Source organism: Geotrypetes seraphini, chromosome 14, assembly GCF_902459505.1.
Source record: "Geotrypetes seraphini chromosome 14, aGeoSer1.1, whole genome shotgun sequence".
Classification (NCBI taxonomy): Eukaryota; Metazoa; Chordata; class Amphibia; order Gymnophiona; family Dermophiidae; genus Geotrypetes; species Geotrypetes seraphini.
In genome coordinates this window covers 27731849-27752899 of record NC_047097.1, presented here as the reverse complement: position 1 = coordinate 27752899, position 21051 = coordinate 27731849, and the positions used below count along the sequence as shown (strand labels likewise).

Sequence of the window (21051 nt, the reverse complement as noted above, 5' to 3'; positions counted from 1 at the left end):
TTAGAGCCCAAATTTGAATCTAACAAAACTTCAGGGACAATAGGAACTCTGGTACACACTACATACCACGATCAAAGACTAAGACAAGTTAGGCAGCAAGGAATCCCCATTTCTCCCAAACACAACAATAAAACGAACCACACAGCAAGGCAATGAATTTGGTGGCCAGGCCCCCGCCCTCCTCACCTATTATTCTTGAGGCTAACCAGCACACACACCACCTCCTCTGGGGAAGTGTGTAGATCATCCAGGCAGCGTGAGGAGGGCTGCGCACCAATCGGCTCCGCGCCTTCCTGTCCCCGCGGACGCTGCCGCCTCGCGCTTAGGTAGCTCCGCAGCTCCCGTACGAACCAGCCGCAATAGAGCACTGAGTAGAAGAAGCGCTCGCGCGAGCAGCCGGCTAAAACCTTTGGGCAGGAAGGAGAAAATGTGCACGCCCACAAAAGGTTCCGCGGCAAATCATCAATGAGAACATTGCCCGGAAGAGGGCGGGGCTCCTCCGCCCAGCGCCTTGCCACGCGGAGAGGGGAGTGCGCAAGCGCCTACAGAGCCAGCGCGGATGTTTGGGGAGGCCACGGCCCCTGAGGTCTCCGCACCTCCGTTCCGACGCCTATGCCGTGGAGAGTGTTAGAGGGGGATATTGGACGCTGGGGAATGTTTGGCTTATTGTTTCAACTTTTTTTTTCTTCTTTCATTTGCTTCAGGGTGAAACTGATTCCCAGACTCTCGAATGAATCAATGAAGCAGCTTCTGGAACATGTGAGCAGGAACCCCCGGAGCTTTCTAGAGCTCCCTTCCCACAAACGCGTCTCTCTGGCTCGCGGCGCCCTGCTTGCTCTGGTAGGAACGCGCCCGCTTCACCTGTGTGTCGGGGTTACTAGAGGAGAGAAGGGGCTGACAGTAGGGAACCTCCTAGCGAGCCTTGCCCCGCCCCTTGGCTCGAGCGGGGCCTTTTTACTGAACCGCGGTGAGCGCGCGCGTGTGTTTGCCGCCTTGTCACAGCCCGGCAGTGCGGTGTGAGACGAATCATAGGTTAAAAACAAGGTTTCTGGGTTGGGGGAGCGGAGAGCGCTGAGCGCCACAGGTGCTGGTAGATGCCAACGTGCTAATTGGCCAATGGAAACGCTATCATGTGGCGATTAATTTTTTTAAAAAACGGATAAATTGACCATTTTACTGCTGTGGCAGAAAGTGGTTCAAGGGCGTGCTAAAGTCACCTTGAAATAGCGGCACCTCAAGAAAGTTTTCTCCCCTTTGTAGTAGTGTTTACTCCAGGGGGGAGTATTTGTAAATTTTCCCCCAAATCTTTCAAACAAGCCGTGACAGAAAGCAAGATGAACTCCTAACTGGTGGTTTATAATGACTGAGGTTTGTAAACAAGCTCCTCTCTATTCTGCTTTAGGTCTTTGTTTATTTATTTATGGTTTTAAATATTTTTTTGCAGGTGAAAATTCCTTAATATGTCCAATGAAGTGTTCATAGGGCAGGAAGGTACCTGTTTTTTGTCTGTTTTATAAAGATACTTAGAGGTCCTTTTACTAAGGCGCGCTAACCAATTTAGTGTGCGCTAAATGTTAAGGCGCCCATTATATTCTATGGGCACCTTAGCATTTAACGCACGCTAAATTGGTTAACATGCACTAAATCGGTTAGCTCAGTGTTCCCCAACCCTGTCCTGCAGGACCACCAGGCCAATTGGGTTTTCAGGATAACCCTAATGAATATGCATGGAGCAGATTTGCATGCCTGTCGCTTCCATTATATGCAAATCTCTCATTATCCCAGGACAAGCAGGCAGGCTAGTCTCACATATGGGTGATGACATCAGCGGAGCCTGGATGCAGAAGCTTACAAGTAGACTTGCTTGAAGAAACTAGAAGTTTCGAGTCGACCGCACCGCGCATGCACGAATGCCTTCCCGCCCAGCGTAGGGCGCGTCTCCTCAGTTCTCAGTTTTCCGTGGAACCGACAAGTCCATCTTTGACTTTCTGTGTTTAACTTCGTTACTTCGTGCCTTCTCTGAACCGCGGTTTGTATTTTTTTTCTTCACGAATCGCTGTTCTTTCTTTTATTTATAGTTTAAAAAAAAAATTTCTATCTTCTGTCTGACTGCCGGGGCAGGCCGCTCGGCCGCAGCCTAAGGGCTTTGTTTAGCGGCGGCCATTTTTCCTTATATGTCCCGGCCTGTAACAGGCTTCAAGAAGTGTAGCCAGTGCCAGCTTGTGATTTCCCTTTCGGACCCACACCGTCGGTGCCTCAAGTGCCTTGAGCCGGATCATCAACCAAAGTCGTGCGAGCGCTGTGCTACTCTTCAACCTCAAGCCCTTAAACGTCATTGTCTTTTGGTGGAGAAGCTTTTCGAGATGGATTCTTCCTCCGATCCCTCGACTTCGAAGGCGACCTCAGCCTCACCTTCGACCGAGACTCCTCCTGCTTCTACTGCTTCCACCTCGAGCCTCATCAGATCTTCATTCTTTGCAGCGGCTCTCTCTTTGACGACATCTGTTGTATCTTCCCCTGTTGCCTCAGGTCAGATAGCTCAGCAGAAAGTTCCAGCGGTGGTGCTTAAAGTACCTAAAACTTCCAAGTCGAAGCACATTTACACTGCCTCGGTGGAACCTCCAGCCAAAGCAGGTGGTCCGGTTTCAGACGCTGATCCATCCTTGCCGGCTTCTTTCCAGGCCATGTTGGAGAAGCAATTCATTCAGTTCCTTACTAATATGGGACCGAAGCTTCTTCCTCTCATCCAGCCTGGGCATTCTGCAGACTCACGCGAGGTCGAGTTGCTTCCTTTGTCTCAGTCTGAGTTTGCACACTCTTTGCAGGAAGCAGAGTCTCTGCGAGTGTCTGGTCTGGCATCTAAGCACGTGAACCAAGGAGCAGGAATCCTCACACTCTATACAAGGAGCAGAGTCTTTGGGAGTGCATTGAGGTTCCTCCATCAAGCCTCTGGAGCTTCTATCTATAGCCTCCAGTCCTATCCATTCTTTGGTGGCATCGGTTGCTTCTGTCTCCGAGGTGAAGTCTCTTCGATCTTCGAGATCTGCTTCCAAGCACCGTTCTCACCGACGATCAAGGCCTTCATCGAGGCATAGTTCTTCTTCTAAAAAAACGTCCCTCTTCCACTAAGCCTCGATCTACTCCTACTTCGACTAGACCACCGACTCCTCGATTGAGGTTACCACTTCCACACCTCGAGGATGCAGCGGTTTCGATTGCTTCATCCAAGTCTCCATATTCTTTTGCTGCCTTTTTTCCTGCCGAAGCTTCATCTTCGACCCAGGCTGCTTCAACGTCCTCAAGTCCTTCTCGAGGCAAAGCATTGGCGAATCAGCTATCTTTCTCATCTTTTCTTCGTCAGATGGCTGTTGACTTAGATCTTCAAATAGATGCTGGTTCCAAATACTCTAAGGAGTACCTCAAAGTCATGCATCTACCTCAACCTTCAGCAGAGTCACTTAAGCTTCCTCTTCACAAGCTTTTGTCTCAGACTTTTGCCAGATGCCTAGAGACCCCTTATACCATACCAGCTGTTCAGGCAAATTGGACTCTAGGTATAAAACTGTACATCACAAAGGGTTTGACAACTCACAGTTATCTCATCAATCCCTGCTTGTGGAGTCCTCCTTAAAGAGGTCCCATCCTTCCAAGGTTTATGCCACTGTTCCTCCTGGAAGGGAAGGGAAAACTATTGACAAATTCGGACGTCGCTTCTATCAAAATTCTATGATGTCTTCTAGAATCCTCAATTATAATTTTCATTTTATTACTTATTTTGAGTTCCTCATAACTCTTTTACCTAAATTTCTCAGTTATTTGGATACTCAAAAACACTTTAAATTTCAAGAAGTCACTGCTTCTTTATCACAATTCAGATTACATCTCCTTCAGTCGTCTTATGATGTCTTCGAGTTGTCTGCCCGGGCAGCTGCTTGCTCTTTAGCCATGCGTCGCCTTGCCTGGCTTCGTACCATTGACATGGACCCTAATCTTCAGGACTGCTTGGCCAATATTCCTTGTGCAGGCAATGACCTCTTTGATGAATCTATCAAGGCAGCCACCAAGATGTCTGAACATGAAAAATCCTTTGCTTCTATTGTCAGACCTAAGCCAAAGCCAGCTCCTGCCAAAACTACACGCCCTCCTCCTATATATCGGAGGTGTTTTGCTCCAAGGATGGCTCCTTACAATCGCCCTCCTAAGAAACAGCAGCATCGGAAGCAACAAAAATCTCAACCTTCTGCTGCACCTGAGGCTACTCAGCCTTTTTGACTGTTTAAAACAGAGCATAACCTCCACCGTTCTGCCTGACTTCTTTTCCCCCTATAGGAGGTCGTCTCCATCATTTTTACCACCGATGGACAACAATTACATCTGACCTCTGGTTGCTGACAATCATCAAGGAAGGATATTCTCTTCATTTCACTCAGATTCCACCAGAGCTTCCTCCAAGAGAATATCCTTCCAGTCCATCCCAGACCGCCCTTCTTCAGGAAGCTCAAGCTCTGCTTCGTCTCCATGCCATCAAACCAGTTCCTTTGGAACAGCAGAACAAGGGGTTTTACTCCTGTTACTTCCTTGTTCCGAAGAAGACAGGCGATCTACAGCCCATTCTGGATCTCAGGGCTCTCAACCAATTTTTGGTCAAAGAAAAATTTTGCATGTTATCCCTGGCATCCCTTTATCCCCTTCTCGAGCAGAACGACTGGTTATGCTCTCTGGATCTCAAGGAGGCCTACACTCATATTCCCATTCATCCGGCCTCCCGTCAATACCTCAGATTTCGGGTGGGGAATCTGCATTTTCAATACAGAGTTCTGCCCTTTGGCCTGGCTTCATCTCCCAGGGTGTTCACCAAGTGCCTGGTAGTGGTAGCAGCAGCTCTACGGAACCATGGTCTTCAGGTTTTTCCCTACCTCGACGACTGGCTCATCAAAGATTCAACGTCTCAGGGGGTTGTTGTTGCGACCCAACGGACTACCTGGTTCCTACAAAGTTTGGGATTCGAAATCAACTTTTCCAAATCCTAGCTTCAGCCCTCACAGAATCTATAATTCATCAGAGCTGTTCTGGATACTATCCAACTCAGAGCATTCCTTCCACAACAATGTCTGGAAGCTCTACTTCGACTCTGTCATGTAGTGTCTTCCCGCTCTTCCATCTCAGTGAGACACATGATGGTACTACTAGGTCACATGGCCTCCACAGTACACTTGATTCCTTTTGCCAGACTTCACCTCAGAATTCCTCAGTGGACTCTGGCTTCTCAATGGATGCAAGTTTGCGACCCACTTTCTCAACACATCACAGTCACTCCTTCTTTGAAGCAGTCTCTCCGTTGGTGGATGCTCTCTTCCAATCTCTGCAGAGGCTTGCTTTTTCAAACACCCCCTCATCAAAAGATCCTCACGACAGATTCTTCAACCTACGCTTGGGGCGCTCATCTTGATGGTCTCTGTACACAAGGCCACTGGACCAGTACGGATCGTCAATGTCACATAAATCTATTGGAACTCGGACCGATTTTCAAGGCTCTCAACGCTTTTCAACATCATCTTCACAACCAAGTAGTCCTCATTTGGACGGACAACCAAGACGCCATGTATTATGTCAACAAACAGGGAGGGATGGGATCTGCCTCACTTTGTCAAGAAGCTCTGAAGGTTTGGAACTGGACAATCCGCAACAACACCTTCCTCAAAGCTGTCTACATCCAAGGGGCGAAAAATTGCTTGGCGGACAACTTGAGTCATCTTCTGCAACCTCACGAATGGAACGCCTCAGATAGACCTCTTAGCATCTCCCCACAACTACAAACTGCCTCAGTTCTGCTCCAGGATATACTCTCCTCATCACCTCGAGGCAGATGCTTTTCTTCTGGAATGGATGAATCTCTTCCTATATGCATTACCTCCATTCCCTCTCATTTGCAAGACTCTGGTCAAGTTGAAGAATGATCATGCCACCATGATCCTAATTGCTCCTCGGTGGCCGAGACAATCTCCTACTCCCTTCTACTTCAACTCAGCAGCAGGGAGCCATACCTTCTACCAGTTTTTCCATTTCTGCTTACACAGAGTCAAGGATCTCTCCTTCATCCCAACCTGCAGTCTCTACACCTCACAGCTTGGTACCTCTCAACATGACTCCTCTTCAGTTTTCTCAATCTGTAAGAGATGTTTTAGAGGCTTCTAGAAAGCCTACCACTAGACAATGCTATCACCAAAAATGGACTACACTTCTCCCTCATCATTCGCGGGGGATACAAGCAGAGCCGGACCGCGAATGCCGAAAAACCGCGATTATCCGACTCTGACCCACCCCCACCTCCCTGCCACCTTCCCGGCCTTACCTGGTGGTCTAGAGGACTTTCGGGGCAGGAGCAATCTTCCTACGCTCTTGCCCCGTGCAGATCGCCATCAGGAAATGGCTGTAGGGAGTTCCTGACGTAGTCTCGAGAGACTATGGGAACTCCCAGCAGCCATTTTCTCATGGCGATCTGCACAGGGCAGGAGCGTAGGAAGATCGCTCCTGCCCCGAAAACCCTCTAGACCACCAGGTAAGGCCAGGAAGGCGGCAGGGAGGAAAAAAGACTGTTTTTAAAAATTTTCCCCCTACCCAGAAAAAAATCACGATTATATGAAACCGCGAGTGTAGGAACCGCAAATGGGGAGGGGGAAGTGTAGATTTTCTACGTGGTGTTTTTCTCATAAGGAGCTTCAACATTCCTCCTTATCTTCTGTTTTGGATTACCTTTTGCACTTTTCTGGCCTCAAGTCTACATCGATCCGAGCCCATCTCTGTGCAATTGCATCTTCCTATTGACGGGAAACCACTCTCTGCTCATCCAGTGGTTTCCAGATTCATGAAAGGACTTTTCAATGTCAAACCTCCTCTCAAACCGCCTCCTGTGGTTTTTGACATCAATGTTGTCCTTGTTCAACTGATGAAGCCTCCATTTGAACCAATTGACAAGGCTCATCTGAAGTATCTCACTTGGAAAGTGGTATTTCTCATTGCCCTCACTTCTGTTTGACGAGTCGGTGAGCTGCAAGCTTTAGTTGCTGGTCCACCATTCACTGTGTTTCATTATGACAAAGTGGTTCTTCGTACTCATCCTGAATTCCTCCCTAAAGTGGTCTCGGAATTTCATCTCAACCAATCCATCGTTCTTCCAGTGTTTTTTCCAAAGCCACATTCTCATCCTGGAAAATCAGCTCTTCATACTCTGGACTGTAAACGTGCTTTGGCCTTCAACTTGGAACGCACCAAACCACACAGAACTGCTCCTCAATTTTTTGTTTCCTTTGATCCAGATAAGTTGGGACATCCTATTTCTAAGCATACCATCTCCAATTGGATGGCGGCTTGTATCTCTTTCTGCTATGCCCAGGCTGGATTACCCCTTCACAGTAAAGTCACAGCCCATAAAGTCAGAGCAATGACAGCTTCAGTAGCTTTCCTCAGATCTACACCTATTGAGGAAATTTGTAAGGCTGCTACTTGGTCCTCGGTTCATACCTTCACTTCTCACTATTGTCTGGATACTTTCTCCAGGCGGAATGGACAGTTTGGCCAATCAGTATTACAAAATTTATTCTCCTAAATTGCCAACACTCCCACCATCCCATTCTGGTTAGCTTGGAGGTCACCCATATGTGAGAATACCTGCCTGCTTGTCCTGGGATAAAGCACAGTTACTTACTGTAACAGGTGTTATCCAGGGACAGCAGGCAGCTATTCTCACAACCCACTCACCTCCCCTGGTTGGCTTCTCTGCTAGCTATCTGAACTGAAGAGAAGCACCCTGTGCTGAGCGGGAAGGCACTCGCGCATACGCAGTGCAGGTGACTCGAAACTTCAAGTTTCTTCAAGCAAGTCTGCTTGTGAGGCGTCAGCATCCAGGCTCTGTCGATGACATCACCCATATGTGAGAATAGCTGCCTGCTGTCCCTGGATAACACCTGTTACGGTAAGTAACTGTGCTTTACTTACCGTAACAGTTGTTATCCAGGGACAGCAGACAGATATTCTCACAACCCACCCTCCTCCCCTGGTTGGCTTCTTAGCTAGGTATCTGAACTGAGGGCAGAAAGGTGGAGGTATTGCCCTATATGTGCAGGAAGGAGTAGAATCTGTTGAAGTGGCTACGATGGAAACGAAAGAGAAGCTAGAGTCCCTCTGGGTCAAGATTCCTGGACAAAACAGTGCAGCCACGAAAATTGGCCTTTTTTATCGTCCCCCGGGACAGGCGGATGAAACTGACTTAGAAATGATAGAGGAAATCAAACGAGAATGCAAGACGGGCAATGTAATAATATTGGGAGACTTCAATTTCCCGAGGATAGACTGGAAACTAGGAACCTCCAACTGCGGCAAGGAGGCCAAGTTCCTGGAGGCGCTAGGGGATTGCTTCCTGGAACAAATGGTGAAAGAGCCGACAAGAGGCAACGTCACCCTGGACTTGGTGCTAAATGGCCTCACGGGACCGACAAAAGAAGTAGAAGTTACGGTACCGCTGGGGACGAGCGATCACAATGTGATCATCTTTAAGCTTGACATCGGGAATAGAAAAAGTGCCAAAACCTTAACCAAAACCTTTAACTTTAAAAAGGGCAAATACGATCGCATGAGAGCCATGGTGAAACAACGACTCAAGAAAAAGGTGGATAAAATTGAAACAGTAGACCAGGCATGGTCCCTACTGAAAAGTACTATCACAGAAGCACAAAACCTACACATTCCGAGGATCTCCAAGGAAGGGAGAACAAAAGGTAAGGGAGAACCGGCATGGCTTACCAGACAGGTGAAGGAAGCCATAAAAGAAAAGAAGGACTCTTTCAAAAAATGGAAACACATCAAAACGACCGAAGCATGGAAAAAACATAAAGACGAACAGAAGAAATGTCACAAGGCGGTGAGGGATGCCAAAAAGGACTATGAAGAAAAAATAGCGCAAGAGGCCAAGAACTTCAAGCCCTTCTTTAGATACGTGAAAGGGAAAAAACCCGCAAAAGAGGCAGTGGGACCCCTGGACGACCAGGGAAGAAAAGGGTACATTAAGGAAGATAAACAAATTGCGGACAAACTAAATTCCTTCTTTGCGTCTGTCTTTACGGAGGAGGATACTGCAAAAATACCAGAGGCAATGAAAGTGTTTAATGGAGTAATGGAAGACAGCCTCACCACAGTTGAAGTGGACTTGGACCAGATATACTACCAGATCGACAAACTTAAAAGTGACAAATCCCCTGGACCGGATGGAATTCATCCGAGAGTCTTAAAAGAATTGAAGATTGAAATCGGAGAGTTATTGCAAAAACTCACCAATCTGACAATCAGAACTGGACAGATACCAGATGACTGGAAGATAGCGAATGTCACGCCAATTTTCAAGAAAGGATCGAGAGGAGAACCGGGCAACTACAGACCTGTGAGCCTTACGTCTGTCCCTGGAAAGATGGTTGAAGCACTGATCAAGGATAGCATAGTCCGGCACTTAGATACACACGACTTGCTGAAACCCAGTCAACATGGGTTCAGGAAAGGGAAATCATGTTTAACGAATTTGCTTCAATTTTTTGAGACCGTGAACAAGCAAATTGATAGTGGAATGCCGGTGGACATAATTTATTTGGACTTCCAGAAAGCATTCGACAAAGTTCCGCATGAAAGACTTCTCAGGAAACTACAAAGCCATGGAATAGAGGGAGATATACAAAGGTGGATAGGCAAATGGCTGGAAAATAGGAAGCAGAGAGTGGGCATAAATGGGAAGTTCTCAGACTGGGAGAAAGTGACTAGTGGTGTGCCCCAGGGCTCGGTACTTGGGCCGATTCTATTTAATATATATATCAATGACCTGGAAGGCGGAATATCCAGTGAGATCATAAAGTTTGCAGACGACACAAAGCTATGCCGGGAAATCAGATCGCAGGAAGATAGCAAGGAACTCCAGAGCGACTTGTATCAGCTAGAGAAATGGGCAGAGCAATGGCAGATGAAGTTCAACGTGGAGAAATGCAAAGTAATGCATTTAGGTAGTAAGAATAAGGAACACGAGTATAGAATGTCAGGAGCAACTCTGGGTAAGAGCGAACAAGAAAAGGACCTGGGTGTACTGATAGATAGGACCCTGAAGCCGTCGGCACAATGTGCGGCAGCGGCAAAGAAAGCAAACAGAATGTTGGGCATGATAAAGAAAGGAATCACGAGTAGATCGGAGAAAGTCATAATGCCGCTTTATAGAGCAATGGTCAGACCACACTTGGAATACTGTGTACAACATTGGTCTCCCAACCTAAAGAAGGATATAAAACTGCTGGAGAGGGTGCAGAGACGAGCAACGAAACTAATAAGAGGTATGGAGAAATTGGAATATGAGGAACGACTCAAGAAACTAGGATTGTTCTCCCTTGAGAAGAGGAGGCTGCGAGGGGACATGATAGAGACGTTCAAAATACTGAAAGACATCGATAAAATAGAGCAGAAAAACAAATTATTTACATTGTCCAATGTGACACGGACAAGAGGACATGGTTTGAAGCTAAGGGGTGACAAGTCCAGGACAAATGTCAGGAAGTTCTGCTTTACGCAGCGAGTGGTGGACGCATGGAATGCTCTTCCACAGGAGGTTATTAAGGAATCCACTGTGCTAGGATTCAAAGGCAAATTAGATGCACATCTCATTATGAGAGGCATAGAGGGATATGGGTGATTAGAACAATCAGGTGTATACCTGACTGGGCCTCCGCGTGTGCGGATCGCCGGACTCGATGGACCATGGGTCTGATCCGGAGATGGCAATTCTTATGTTCTTATGTTCTTACCTCACAGGAGACGCACGCCCTAACTCGGGCGGGAAGGCACTCGCGCATGCGCAGTGCAGCACTCAGAAGCTCTTACAAAGATCTTCAAGCAAGTCTGCTTTCGAGGCTGTCCGCTGCGGGGCTCCGTCAGTGATATCACCCACTGTTGAGAATATCTGCCTGCTGTCCCTGGATAACAACTGTTACGGTAAGTAACTGTGCTTTCTGAGATCACCATCTCCAACTGGTTAGCGGTTTGCATATCTTTCTGCTATGCTCAGGCTGAACTGCATCTACAGAGTTGAGTCACAGCCTATAAAGTCAGAGCCATGGCGGCATCATTAGCTTTCCTCAGATCTACTCCTATTGAAGAAATCTGTAAAGTTGCCACTTGGTCCTCGGTTCATACATTCACATTTCATTATTGTCTGGATGTTTTTTCCAGACGGGATGGCCATTTCCGCCAGGCATTGTTACAGAATTTATTCTCCTGAATTGCCAACTCTCCCACCATCCCATTCTGGTTACCTTGGAGGTCACCCATATGTTGAGAATAGGCTGCCTGCTTGTCCTGGGATAAAGCACAGTTACCGTAACAGGTGTTATTCAGGAACAGCAAGCAGCTATTCTCGCAATCCACCCACCTCCCCATGTTGGCTTCTCTGCTAGCTGAATTGAGGAGATGCGTGCCCTTGCGTGGGCGGGAAGGCACATGTGCGGTGTGACAGTCGAAAACTTTCTAAGTTCTGCAAGCAAATCTGCTTGCGAAGCTGTCCACATCCGGGCTCCATGGATGACGTCACCCATATGTTGAGAATAGCTGCCTGCTGTCCCTGGATAACACCTGTTGTGATAACTGTGCTATATTGAAGCACTAAGGCCAGTACCAGGCAGACTTGTACGGTCTGTGTCTGTATATGGCCATTTGATTGAGGATGGACTGGGGAGGGCTTCAATGGCTGGGAGGGTGTAGATGGGCTAGAGTGAGCTTTGACAGAGATTTTGGTAGTTAGAACCTAAGCACAGTACCGGGTAGAGCTTTGGATTCTTGCCCAGAAATAGCTAAGAAGTAAAACAAAAAATTAAATTGAATCAGGTTGGGCAGACTGGGTGGACCATGCGGGTCTTTATCTGCCATCATCTACTATGTTACTATGGGCTAAATTCACAAAGGGCATGGATCCAATCTGATCCGTGAGGGATCCGATCTGTGGCCGGGGGGCTGATTCACGAATAGCCCTCATACAAATCAGGGCGATCTGAATCACGTCCCAATCCGACTGTCGGGATCGCTAGATACATGCATCTGAAGGTGGTCTGCGCATGCTTTAAGAGCAGCGTCCTTTTTTTAGTTTTACTTTTTGTTCGCGAGCCCATGGTTTTAATCCCCTTTAAACCTGTGGGTTAAAACTACGGGCTCGTAATGCGGGGAAGGGCAGGAGAGATTTGGGGCAGGCAGGAGAGAGCAGGAGATTTGGGGCAGGTAGGAGATCGGGTCTTATAGCAGAGAGTAGGGCGGTAGAAAACAGGGCAGTCGGAAAGGACCACAGAGACTGGTCCTCAACAGTCGCTTATTTTTGGATTGGCCAGCCCAATCGGTATTGCTTTTTTATTTTAGTGAATCACTTCCTGCCTGCATTTGAATGGCGTTCCCCCCTTATTTCCATGCGCAGATCAGAGGATGGATTGGAACAGAGGTTAGTGAAGTGGGTCGGAGGGAAATCGGGTCGCTAAGTGGTTGGAAGTTGATCAGTAGGCTTTGTGAATCTAGCCCTATGTTACTATGGTAGACAGTGGGAAAGAAACAAAAGTTGGATATGACAGTGGAAAGTAGAAAAAATAATTTTTTTTTTTTTTTTTTTTTTTTTTTTTTTGAGGGGGCATGGCTTTGGAGCGGAACTAAATGGCTGGGTAGTGGATTTGCTCTGTGAAGACAAGCTATTTGACAGAGATCATAGCCAGAAAAAATTCAAATTTCACTCTGAAAAGTGAGGTAGAGGTGGATAATGGCTTCGGGAAAGCAAAACAAAAATTTGGCGGCGGGGAGCAGCTCAGGAAGCGGGAAGCGATCGAAACTTGATACGGCTTCACCGATGTCAGTTCTGTTGCCGCCGGAGGATGTAGAAAATAAAGACATAATGAAGGAAATACAGGCGGTAAAGGAAATAGTATTGGAATGCGCTAAAAATATAAAAGAAGTGAAAGAAGAGGTGGTATGTTTATCAAATAAACTGCAAGCAATGGAATTGAAAGTGGATCAAATTGAGAAAAGAGTGGAAAAGTGTGAGGAGGAAAGTATAAAGCACATGGAACACAGTAAGGAAATTGAAGCACTTAAAAGGGAGCTGGAAGATTTGTCCAATAGGGAACGAAGGAGCAATTTAAGGGTGCTTGGGGTCCCGGAGGGAATTGAAAAGTCGGATCCGATTGGATTTTTGATTAATTTTTTGCCCAAGGTGCTCCCGATGCAAAACAAGTTTCCATTGGAAATAGAACGTGCACACAGGGTCCCAACGAGATTATCAAACAGCCAAAAAGGACCACGTCCACTGATCTTTAAGCTACTTAGATATCAACAGGTAGCTGAAATAATTAAATTAGCTAAAGATAATAAAAACTTAAAGTGTCAGGATTCAAAGATTTACATAGTGCCTGACTTTGCCAGAGCAACGGCACAAAAGAGAAAGCAGCTATTAGACCTGAGACCACAGCTGAGAAGTCTGGGAGCTAGATATGGGCTCATATACCCGGCAACTATGCGGGTCACTTATAAAAATAAAACTTTGAATTTTGATACTGCAGATAAACTTAAGGAGTTTTTGGAGCAGTGTGAATCACCAATGGCTACTGAATAGAGACTTGGATGGAAGTATTTGTGTTCTTGGTTGAAATGTTTATTTTTGTTTGGAAATTTCTATGTTAAAGGAAGAAAAAAGAAAAAAAAGAGTTAATAGGATTCTGAAGGCATGGCTGCAGTTGGATTTCAAATACATTCCACATTCTATCTTGTCATGAGGCAAATGGAATGTAGCCTGCAAGAGCATAAGAGATGCAATATTACAGACCTTTTAAAGGACAGAGGTTAATAAGATGGATTGTACTGACTTGCTGTTTGGACAGACAGACTGAGAAACGATAGAGGATTGTGCAAAACAGATTGAAGGAAATAAGTTCTAAATAGTATTGAGAAGATATAAACTACAAGCAAGAGGACATTAAATAGAATGGATCTGCAAGCAAGATGAGAGTTAGACTGTGACTTTGTAAGCCTTACAATTTTCATTTGCATAAAAGGGGAAGTCAGCTGTGATATATGGAATAAGACATTGTAATGGAAATTCTCTAAATGCAGCAGAGGATTTTTTGAAGATGGTTCTGGTATATAGTTGGCCTGACCTTAAAATAAAAATGACAGAGCTACGATGGTCAAAAAAAAAAAAAAAAAAAAAAAAGGAACAGGGTTTGTATATGTAGAATGTGAAGGATCTATGATTGGCACCACAAGTTTGAAATTGTGGTCATTGTAAATCTTTATGCAAAACAATTGGAAAGGAGATTTAAGGTGGATCAAAAGATGAGACTGAGAATGTATAAACAGTAGTGTGAGAGGATAGAATTTTATATGGATCTGCAAGCAAGAGGAGATTTGAAATGAGACTTTATGAGACATATAGCATCTTATTACAAGAAAAGGAAATTTGTTGTTATGTATGGACTATAGTTTTAAAATTGCAAATCTATTAATGCAACAAGAGTCATAATATTGTTGTTTGGGATAAAAATTGGTCTGAACTTAATATAAATAATGGTGGATATACGAGGAGATTAAAAAAAAAAAAAAAAAAATTAATTAGAAGTTTTGGTAAAAGCGAAGGATGTAGGAAAGTTTGGATGTTATAATATAAAGCATATGATATGAGAATGTTGTGAATGGAGTGGAAATTAAAAGGGTAGCAAATATGCTAGTGTGGAAATGGGTATGGAATGTTAGGAGGGTTATGTTAAAGGGATAAAAATTGTTGTTTTGGGGAATTTATTGACTTTTTGAATAGGAAAAGTTAGGAAAAAAGATTTCCATTATATATTTAATAATATTTAAAAGTGATATTTAACTTGAGGGAATGTGATGTAATCTGACATGAAAGATGGATGTGGTTTGGATGAATGTAATTTTAAAATTTGGTGTGATTATTTATGTATTTCAATAATATCTTAATGGAAATGAGTGAGTAGAGAAGGGAGGGTTCATGAGAGATGGGGGAAAGGAAAGGAAAAAAAAAAAAAGAGGTAATCCTTGATAAAGAAGTCTTGTGTGATAAAATGATATTCATTTTAATATGATAATGATCTGGCTAATGGTTTTAAAATTATAAATATAGCTTGTGGGGAGTTTATCTATTGCCTAGTCAAGGTGTGCGTTTCAAAGTTGGCAAGTAATTTAAGGGAGGGATGGGAGGGGGAGGGGATTAAGAATATGGGAAGGGGTATAGGGGAGGGGATGGGTTCTAATAATAATTTTAAAAAGGGGAAAAGAGGTTATAATATTGATGTGAAGAATATTATTGATTATTGTTTTGATTTGATATAATGACTTTAAAAATTTTTTCAATAAATGTTAATGGTCTCAACCACCCGATAAAAAGGAAAAAAGTATTGCTATATTTAAAAAAACAAAATGCGGATGTCTATTTCATACAGGAGACTCACCTTAATGGAGATGAATCAAAAAAGCTAATTGGTAATTGGGTGAGAGATTGCTTTTTTGCACCGGCGGTGGGGAAAAAAGCTGGGGTAGCAATTTTAATAAATAAAAAATGTTCAGCAGGATTTAATATGGTGAAAGCAGATAAATTAGGAAGATGGGTGCATGTGAACATGAGTATGGGCAATAATACCGTGGCGCTATTTAATGTGTACGTACCTAATTCGAATCAAATTGAATATTTTAAAACTCTACAACCAATAATTTTACCACTGGCTGCTAATAATTTGATAGTAGCAGGAGATTTTAATGCTGTTGTGGACCCTTTATTGGATAAAAAACCTAGTAAAATTTTAAAATCTTTAGGGTTGGATAATTTAATAAATTCTTGCAATTTAAAAGATATATGGAGAATTCTTCATTTTAATGATCGAGATTTTTCGTTTTATTCACATGTTCATAAATCTTTTTCTAGAATTGATTATATTCTTGTTTCTGATGGGCTAATACAAGATGTTACACAAGCCTCTATAGAACCAATAATTTTATCAGATCATGGAGGAGTGTGGATTTCTTTAAATTTTAATGACCCGGATAATGGTAGGCCTGTATGGAGATTTAATAATGCATTGCTTGCATATCCAAAATTTTGTGAAGAATTTCAATTAAAAATGGATGAATATTTTCAAAATAATATTACAGAGGAAATATCTACAGAAATAATATGGGATGCTTTTAAAGCAACGATGAGAGGGCAAATTATATCATTTTCAGCTTATTCTAAAAAACAATTAAATAAGCAATTTACGGAACTGGAACACGAAATAAAAGATTTAGAATTAAAATTGATTAATAAGTGGGAGAATTCTACGTTGCAAACTTTATTAAAAGCAAAATATAAATATAATGAGATTTCTTCTAATTTGGCTAAAAAAAATATTATGTGTCAGCAAGCTTTGTATTATGGTAGTTCAAATAAGGCGGGAAGATTATTGGCTAATTATCTTAAAGTGAAAAAAAGAAAGATGAAATTGAATGCAATAAAAGATGAAAAAGGTGAAACTCATTTTCAGATTGGTCCTATTTTAAAACAGTTTTTAAATTATTATAAAAACCTGTATTCTTCTGAGTCTTATTTAAATAAAGAAAAAGATGGTATAGTGTTTTTAAATAATATTGAAGGTCCGAAGATTCCTGATCATATAAAAAGAAGTTTGGAAAATCCAATATCTTTACAAGAATTACAAACAGCATTGAAATCTCTTAGAGTAGGGACCGCTCCAGGTGGTGATGGTTTTACGGTAGAGTTTTATAAAGCATTTCAAAATACTCTTTTACCTCATTTATTAAATTTATATCAGAATCAACTAAAGAAAGGTTGTATATCAGGCACTATGGCAGAATCATTAACTATTGTTTTGCCGAAGCCAAATAAAGATCCCATGTTGGTTTCAAATTACAGGCCTATTTCATTGATAAATGTAGATGGTAAATTATTAGCCAAACTTTTGGCTACACGTTTGGCAAAAGCTCTTCCTCACATAGTTGGTATGCATCAAACAGGGTTTGTTGCTCAGAGACACTCTTCTAATAACACCAGATTGGCATTGCAAATGTTATATTTAACAAAAGAAATTGGAGATCCGGCTTTTTCTGTGTCTCTAGATGCAGAGAAAGCTTTTGATCGTGTGGAATGGACATTTATGTATCAGGCCATGGAGTGGTTTGGTATTGGTTCGGGATTTATACAAATGATTAAAACTCTGTATAGCTCTCCTGTTGCTAGATTATATATCAATAATAATTTTTCTGATTGTTTTAAATTGCAAAGGGGAGTTAGACAGGGATGTCCTTTGTCTCCTTTACTTTTTGATATAGTGCTTGAACCCTTATTATTAGCTATTCAACAAGAGGAGGAGATACAGGGTATACCGCATAAAGATAAAGAATATAAAGTTTCTGCATATGCGGATGATATATTACTTCATTTGAGGAATCCGGAAACAACCATTCCAAATTTATTGGTTTTGATTGAAAGATTTGGAAAGTTTTCAGGATATAAAATAAATTGGACTAAATCAGAAGTTCTTCCTTTAAATGTGCATTGCACAAAAGGATTATTTGACTCATTACCTTTTATTTGGAAAGAAGAAGGAATAAAATACTTAGGTATATGGATAAGAACATAACATAAGAACATAAGCAGTGCCTCTGCCAGGTCAGACCACAGGTCCATCCCGCCCAGCAGTCCGCTCCCGCGGCGGCCCAAACAGGTCACGACCTGTCTGTATCACCAGAAGGGGCTCCCTTGCCACCTTGGTTTCTCATTTAAGTCCTGTCTTCCTATCGAGGTCCTAACCCTCCGGTCTTGCACATGCACGACCTGGTTTGGTTTCTATACTCATTACCTGGTTAGTTTTCTATACTTGTGTTACATCCCAGCTCCTCCCTCAGTATCCCATGATCCCTTTATCCTTCAGGAATCCGTCCAATCCCTGTTTGAATCCCTGTACCGTATTCTGCCTGATCACTTCCTCCGGTAGCGCATTCCAAGTGTCCACGACCCTTTGGGTGAAAAAAAACTTCCTTGCGTTTGTTCTGAACCTATCTCCCTTCAGTTTCTCCGAATGCCCCCTCGTACCTGTTGTCCCCTTCAGTCTGAAGAATCTGTCCCTATCCACCCTCTCTATGCCCCTCATGATCTTGAAGGTCTCTATCATATCTCCCCTGAGCCTCCTCTTTTCCAGAGAGAAGAGCCCCAGCCTATCCAACCTCTCGGCGTATGGGCAGTGTTCCAGCCCTTTTACCATTTTCGTTGCTCTCCTTTGGACTCTCTCAAGTACCGCCATGTCCTTCTTGAGGTGCGGCGACCAATACTGAACGCAGTATTCCAGATGCGGACGCACCATCGCCCGATACAATGGCATGATGACTTCCCTTGTTCTGGTTGTTATGCCCTTCTTTATGATGCCAAGCATCCTGTTGGCTTTTTTCGAGGCTGCTGCGCACTGTGCAGATGGCTTCAGTGATGCATCCACCAGCACACCCAAGTCTCTCTCAAGTCTGCTGTCTCCCAACAATACCCCCCCCAATTTGTAGTTGAACAACGGGTTCTTTTTCCCTATATGCATGACCTTGCATTTGTCCACGTTAAAGCGCATTTGCCATTTGTTTGCCCAGTCTTCCAGCTTGTCCAGGTCTCTTTGTAAGTCCTCACACTCCTCCCTGGTCCTAACTCTGCCGCACAGTTTGGTATCGTCTGCAAATTTTATAACCTCGCACTTTGCCTCCTTTTCCAGGTCATTGATAAATATGTTAAAGAGTAATGGCCCCAGCACCGACCCCTGTGGTACACCACTCGTGACTCCCCGCCAGTCAGAATATTGACCTTTTACTCCGACCCTCTGCAGTCTGCCCGACAACCAGTGCTTGATCCATCTGTGCACATCCCCTCCCACCCCGTGGTTCCACAGCTTCTTAAGCAGCCTTTCATGTGGCACCTTGTCGAAAGCCTTTTGAAAATCGAGGTAAATGATGTCTATGGGTTCCCCATTGTCCACCCGACTGCTTATTCCCTCAAAGAAGTACAGAAGGTTCGTAAGGCACGACCTTCCCTTACAGAATCCGTGCTGGCTTGTTCTCAATAGGTCATTTTTCTCGATGTGCTCGCAAATGCCGTCCTTGATCATAGCTTCCACCATCTTCCCTATAATTGAAGTCAGGCTCACCGGCCTGTAGTTCCCGGGGTCACCCCTCGATCCCTTCTTGAAGATAGGTGTGACATTCGCCAATTTCCAGTCCTCTGGTACCTCACCAGTTTTCAAGGATAGGTTGCAAACATGCTGGATTGTGCCTGCTATTTCTTGTCTTAGTTCCTTCAGAACCCTTGGGTGGATCCCGTCCGGGCCCGGCGATTTGCCGCATTTTAGCCTGTCTATCTGTTTGAGGACATCCTCCTTACTTACCTCTATGTGATCCAATTTTTCAGCCTGTTCCCCACTCATGAGCTCCTCTGAGTCCGGTATATTAGATGTGTCTTCACTCGTGAAAACCGACGAGAAGAACGTGTTCAACCTCTCAGCTACCTCTTTATCCTCCTTAATCACTCCCTTCCTATCCCCATCGTCCAACGGCCCCACCTCCTCTCTCGCTGGTCGCTTTCCCTTAACGTAACTGAAGAATGCCTTGAAGTTTTTCGCCTCTCTGGCCAGCCCCTCTTCGTATTCCCCCTTTGCTTTTCTAACCTCCCGGTGGCATTCCTTTTGGCATTTCCTGTGCGTCTGGTGATTTTCCTCCGTTGGGTCCTTTTTCCATCTCCGGAAGGATACCTTTTTGTCCTTTATCGCCCTCTTTACTTCTGTTGACATCCAAACTGGGTCCTTTGATCGCTTGTTCTTGCAGCCTTTCCTGAAACTGGGGACGTACATTCTCTGTGCTTCCTGCAGGGTGTCCCTGAATAGGGTCCAGGCGCTTCCCACAGTCTCCATCCTAAAGATGTTTCTGAGCTTCCTCCCCACCATTTCCCTCATAGCAACATAGTTCCCTTTCTTGAAATTCAGTGCAGTTGTTGCGGTCCTCCTTACTATGGGTGTCTCTCTTTCTAATGTGAATCTGATCGTGTTGTGATCACTATTGCCTAGTGGTCCTCCCACTTCTATCCCTCTAGCAGGCCCCCCTAATCCGTTTAGGATGAGGTCAAGAGTAGTACCCCCTCGCGTCGGTTCTTTGACTAGTTGCTCCATGAAGCAGTCCTTCACAGTTTCTACAAATCCTGTCTCCCTAGTGCAGTTGGAGTGACCAGTACTCCAGTCTATTCCCGGGTAGTTGAAGTCCCCCATCACTGTTACACTTCCAGTCCTGCATTCCTGTCTCAATTCTGCTTCCAAGTCGTGTCCGACTCCCTCTGGCGCACCAGGTGGTCGATAGTACAACCCCAGTTTTATGCCTGCACCCTTATTTCCGGGTAATTTGATCCATAGTGATTCCAGCCCCTCTGCCTTTGTTGCCATATCTATCCCGACCGAGTGGATAGAGTCCTTTATATATAGTGCTATGCCTCCTCCCTTCTTGTGGGTCCTGTCCCTCCTGTAAAGCTTGTACCCCGGCAGCACCACGTCCCATTGATTTTCCTCTGTCCACCAGGTTTCTGCAATTCCAATTATATCCAGGTCCTCCCCCTTGGCCACGACTTCTAGTTCACCCATCTTGGCCTTGAGGCTTCTTGCGTTTGCATATAAGCACCTCAGGTTCCGTCGTTTTTCTTCCACCTTTGCATTTACCTGGGCCACTTGCTCTTGGATTTCGGGCATTTTTTCTGTTCTCTGTGCTTCTGCTTTGCCCTCAGCCTTGATGAGACAATTATAATGAATGAAAAAAGTTTATTGCAAAAAGTAACAGAGTTATGTGAGCAATGGAATCCTTTACATTTATCTTGGTGGGGAAGAGTTCAAACTGTCAAAATGATGATATTGCCTGTGGTTTGTTATCAAATGGGAATGATACCAGTTTTTTTTCAGGGGTCTTTTTACAAAAAGTTAAATA

General features: G+C 44.3%; 1 protein-coding gene across 1 annotated transcript in view; it reads left to right on the top strand.

The window, feature by feature from the left end:
• STRC (stereocilin) overlaps positions 1-21051 on the top strand; it is a 109968-nt gene that overhangs the window by 49464 nt on the left and 39453 nt on the right. The window contains exon 17 of the mRNA XM_033920781.1: positions 705-840. Coding sequence (XP_033776672.1) covers positions 705-840 — 136 coding nt within the window. The remainder of the gene's footprint in view (positions 1-704; positions 841-21051) is intronic.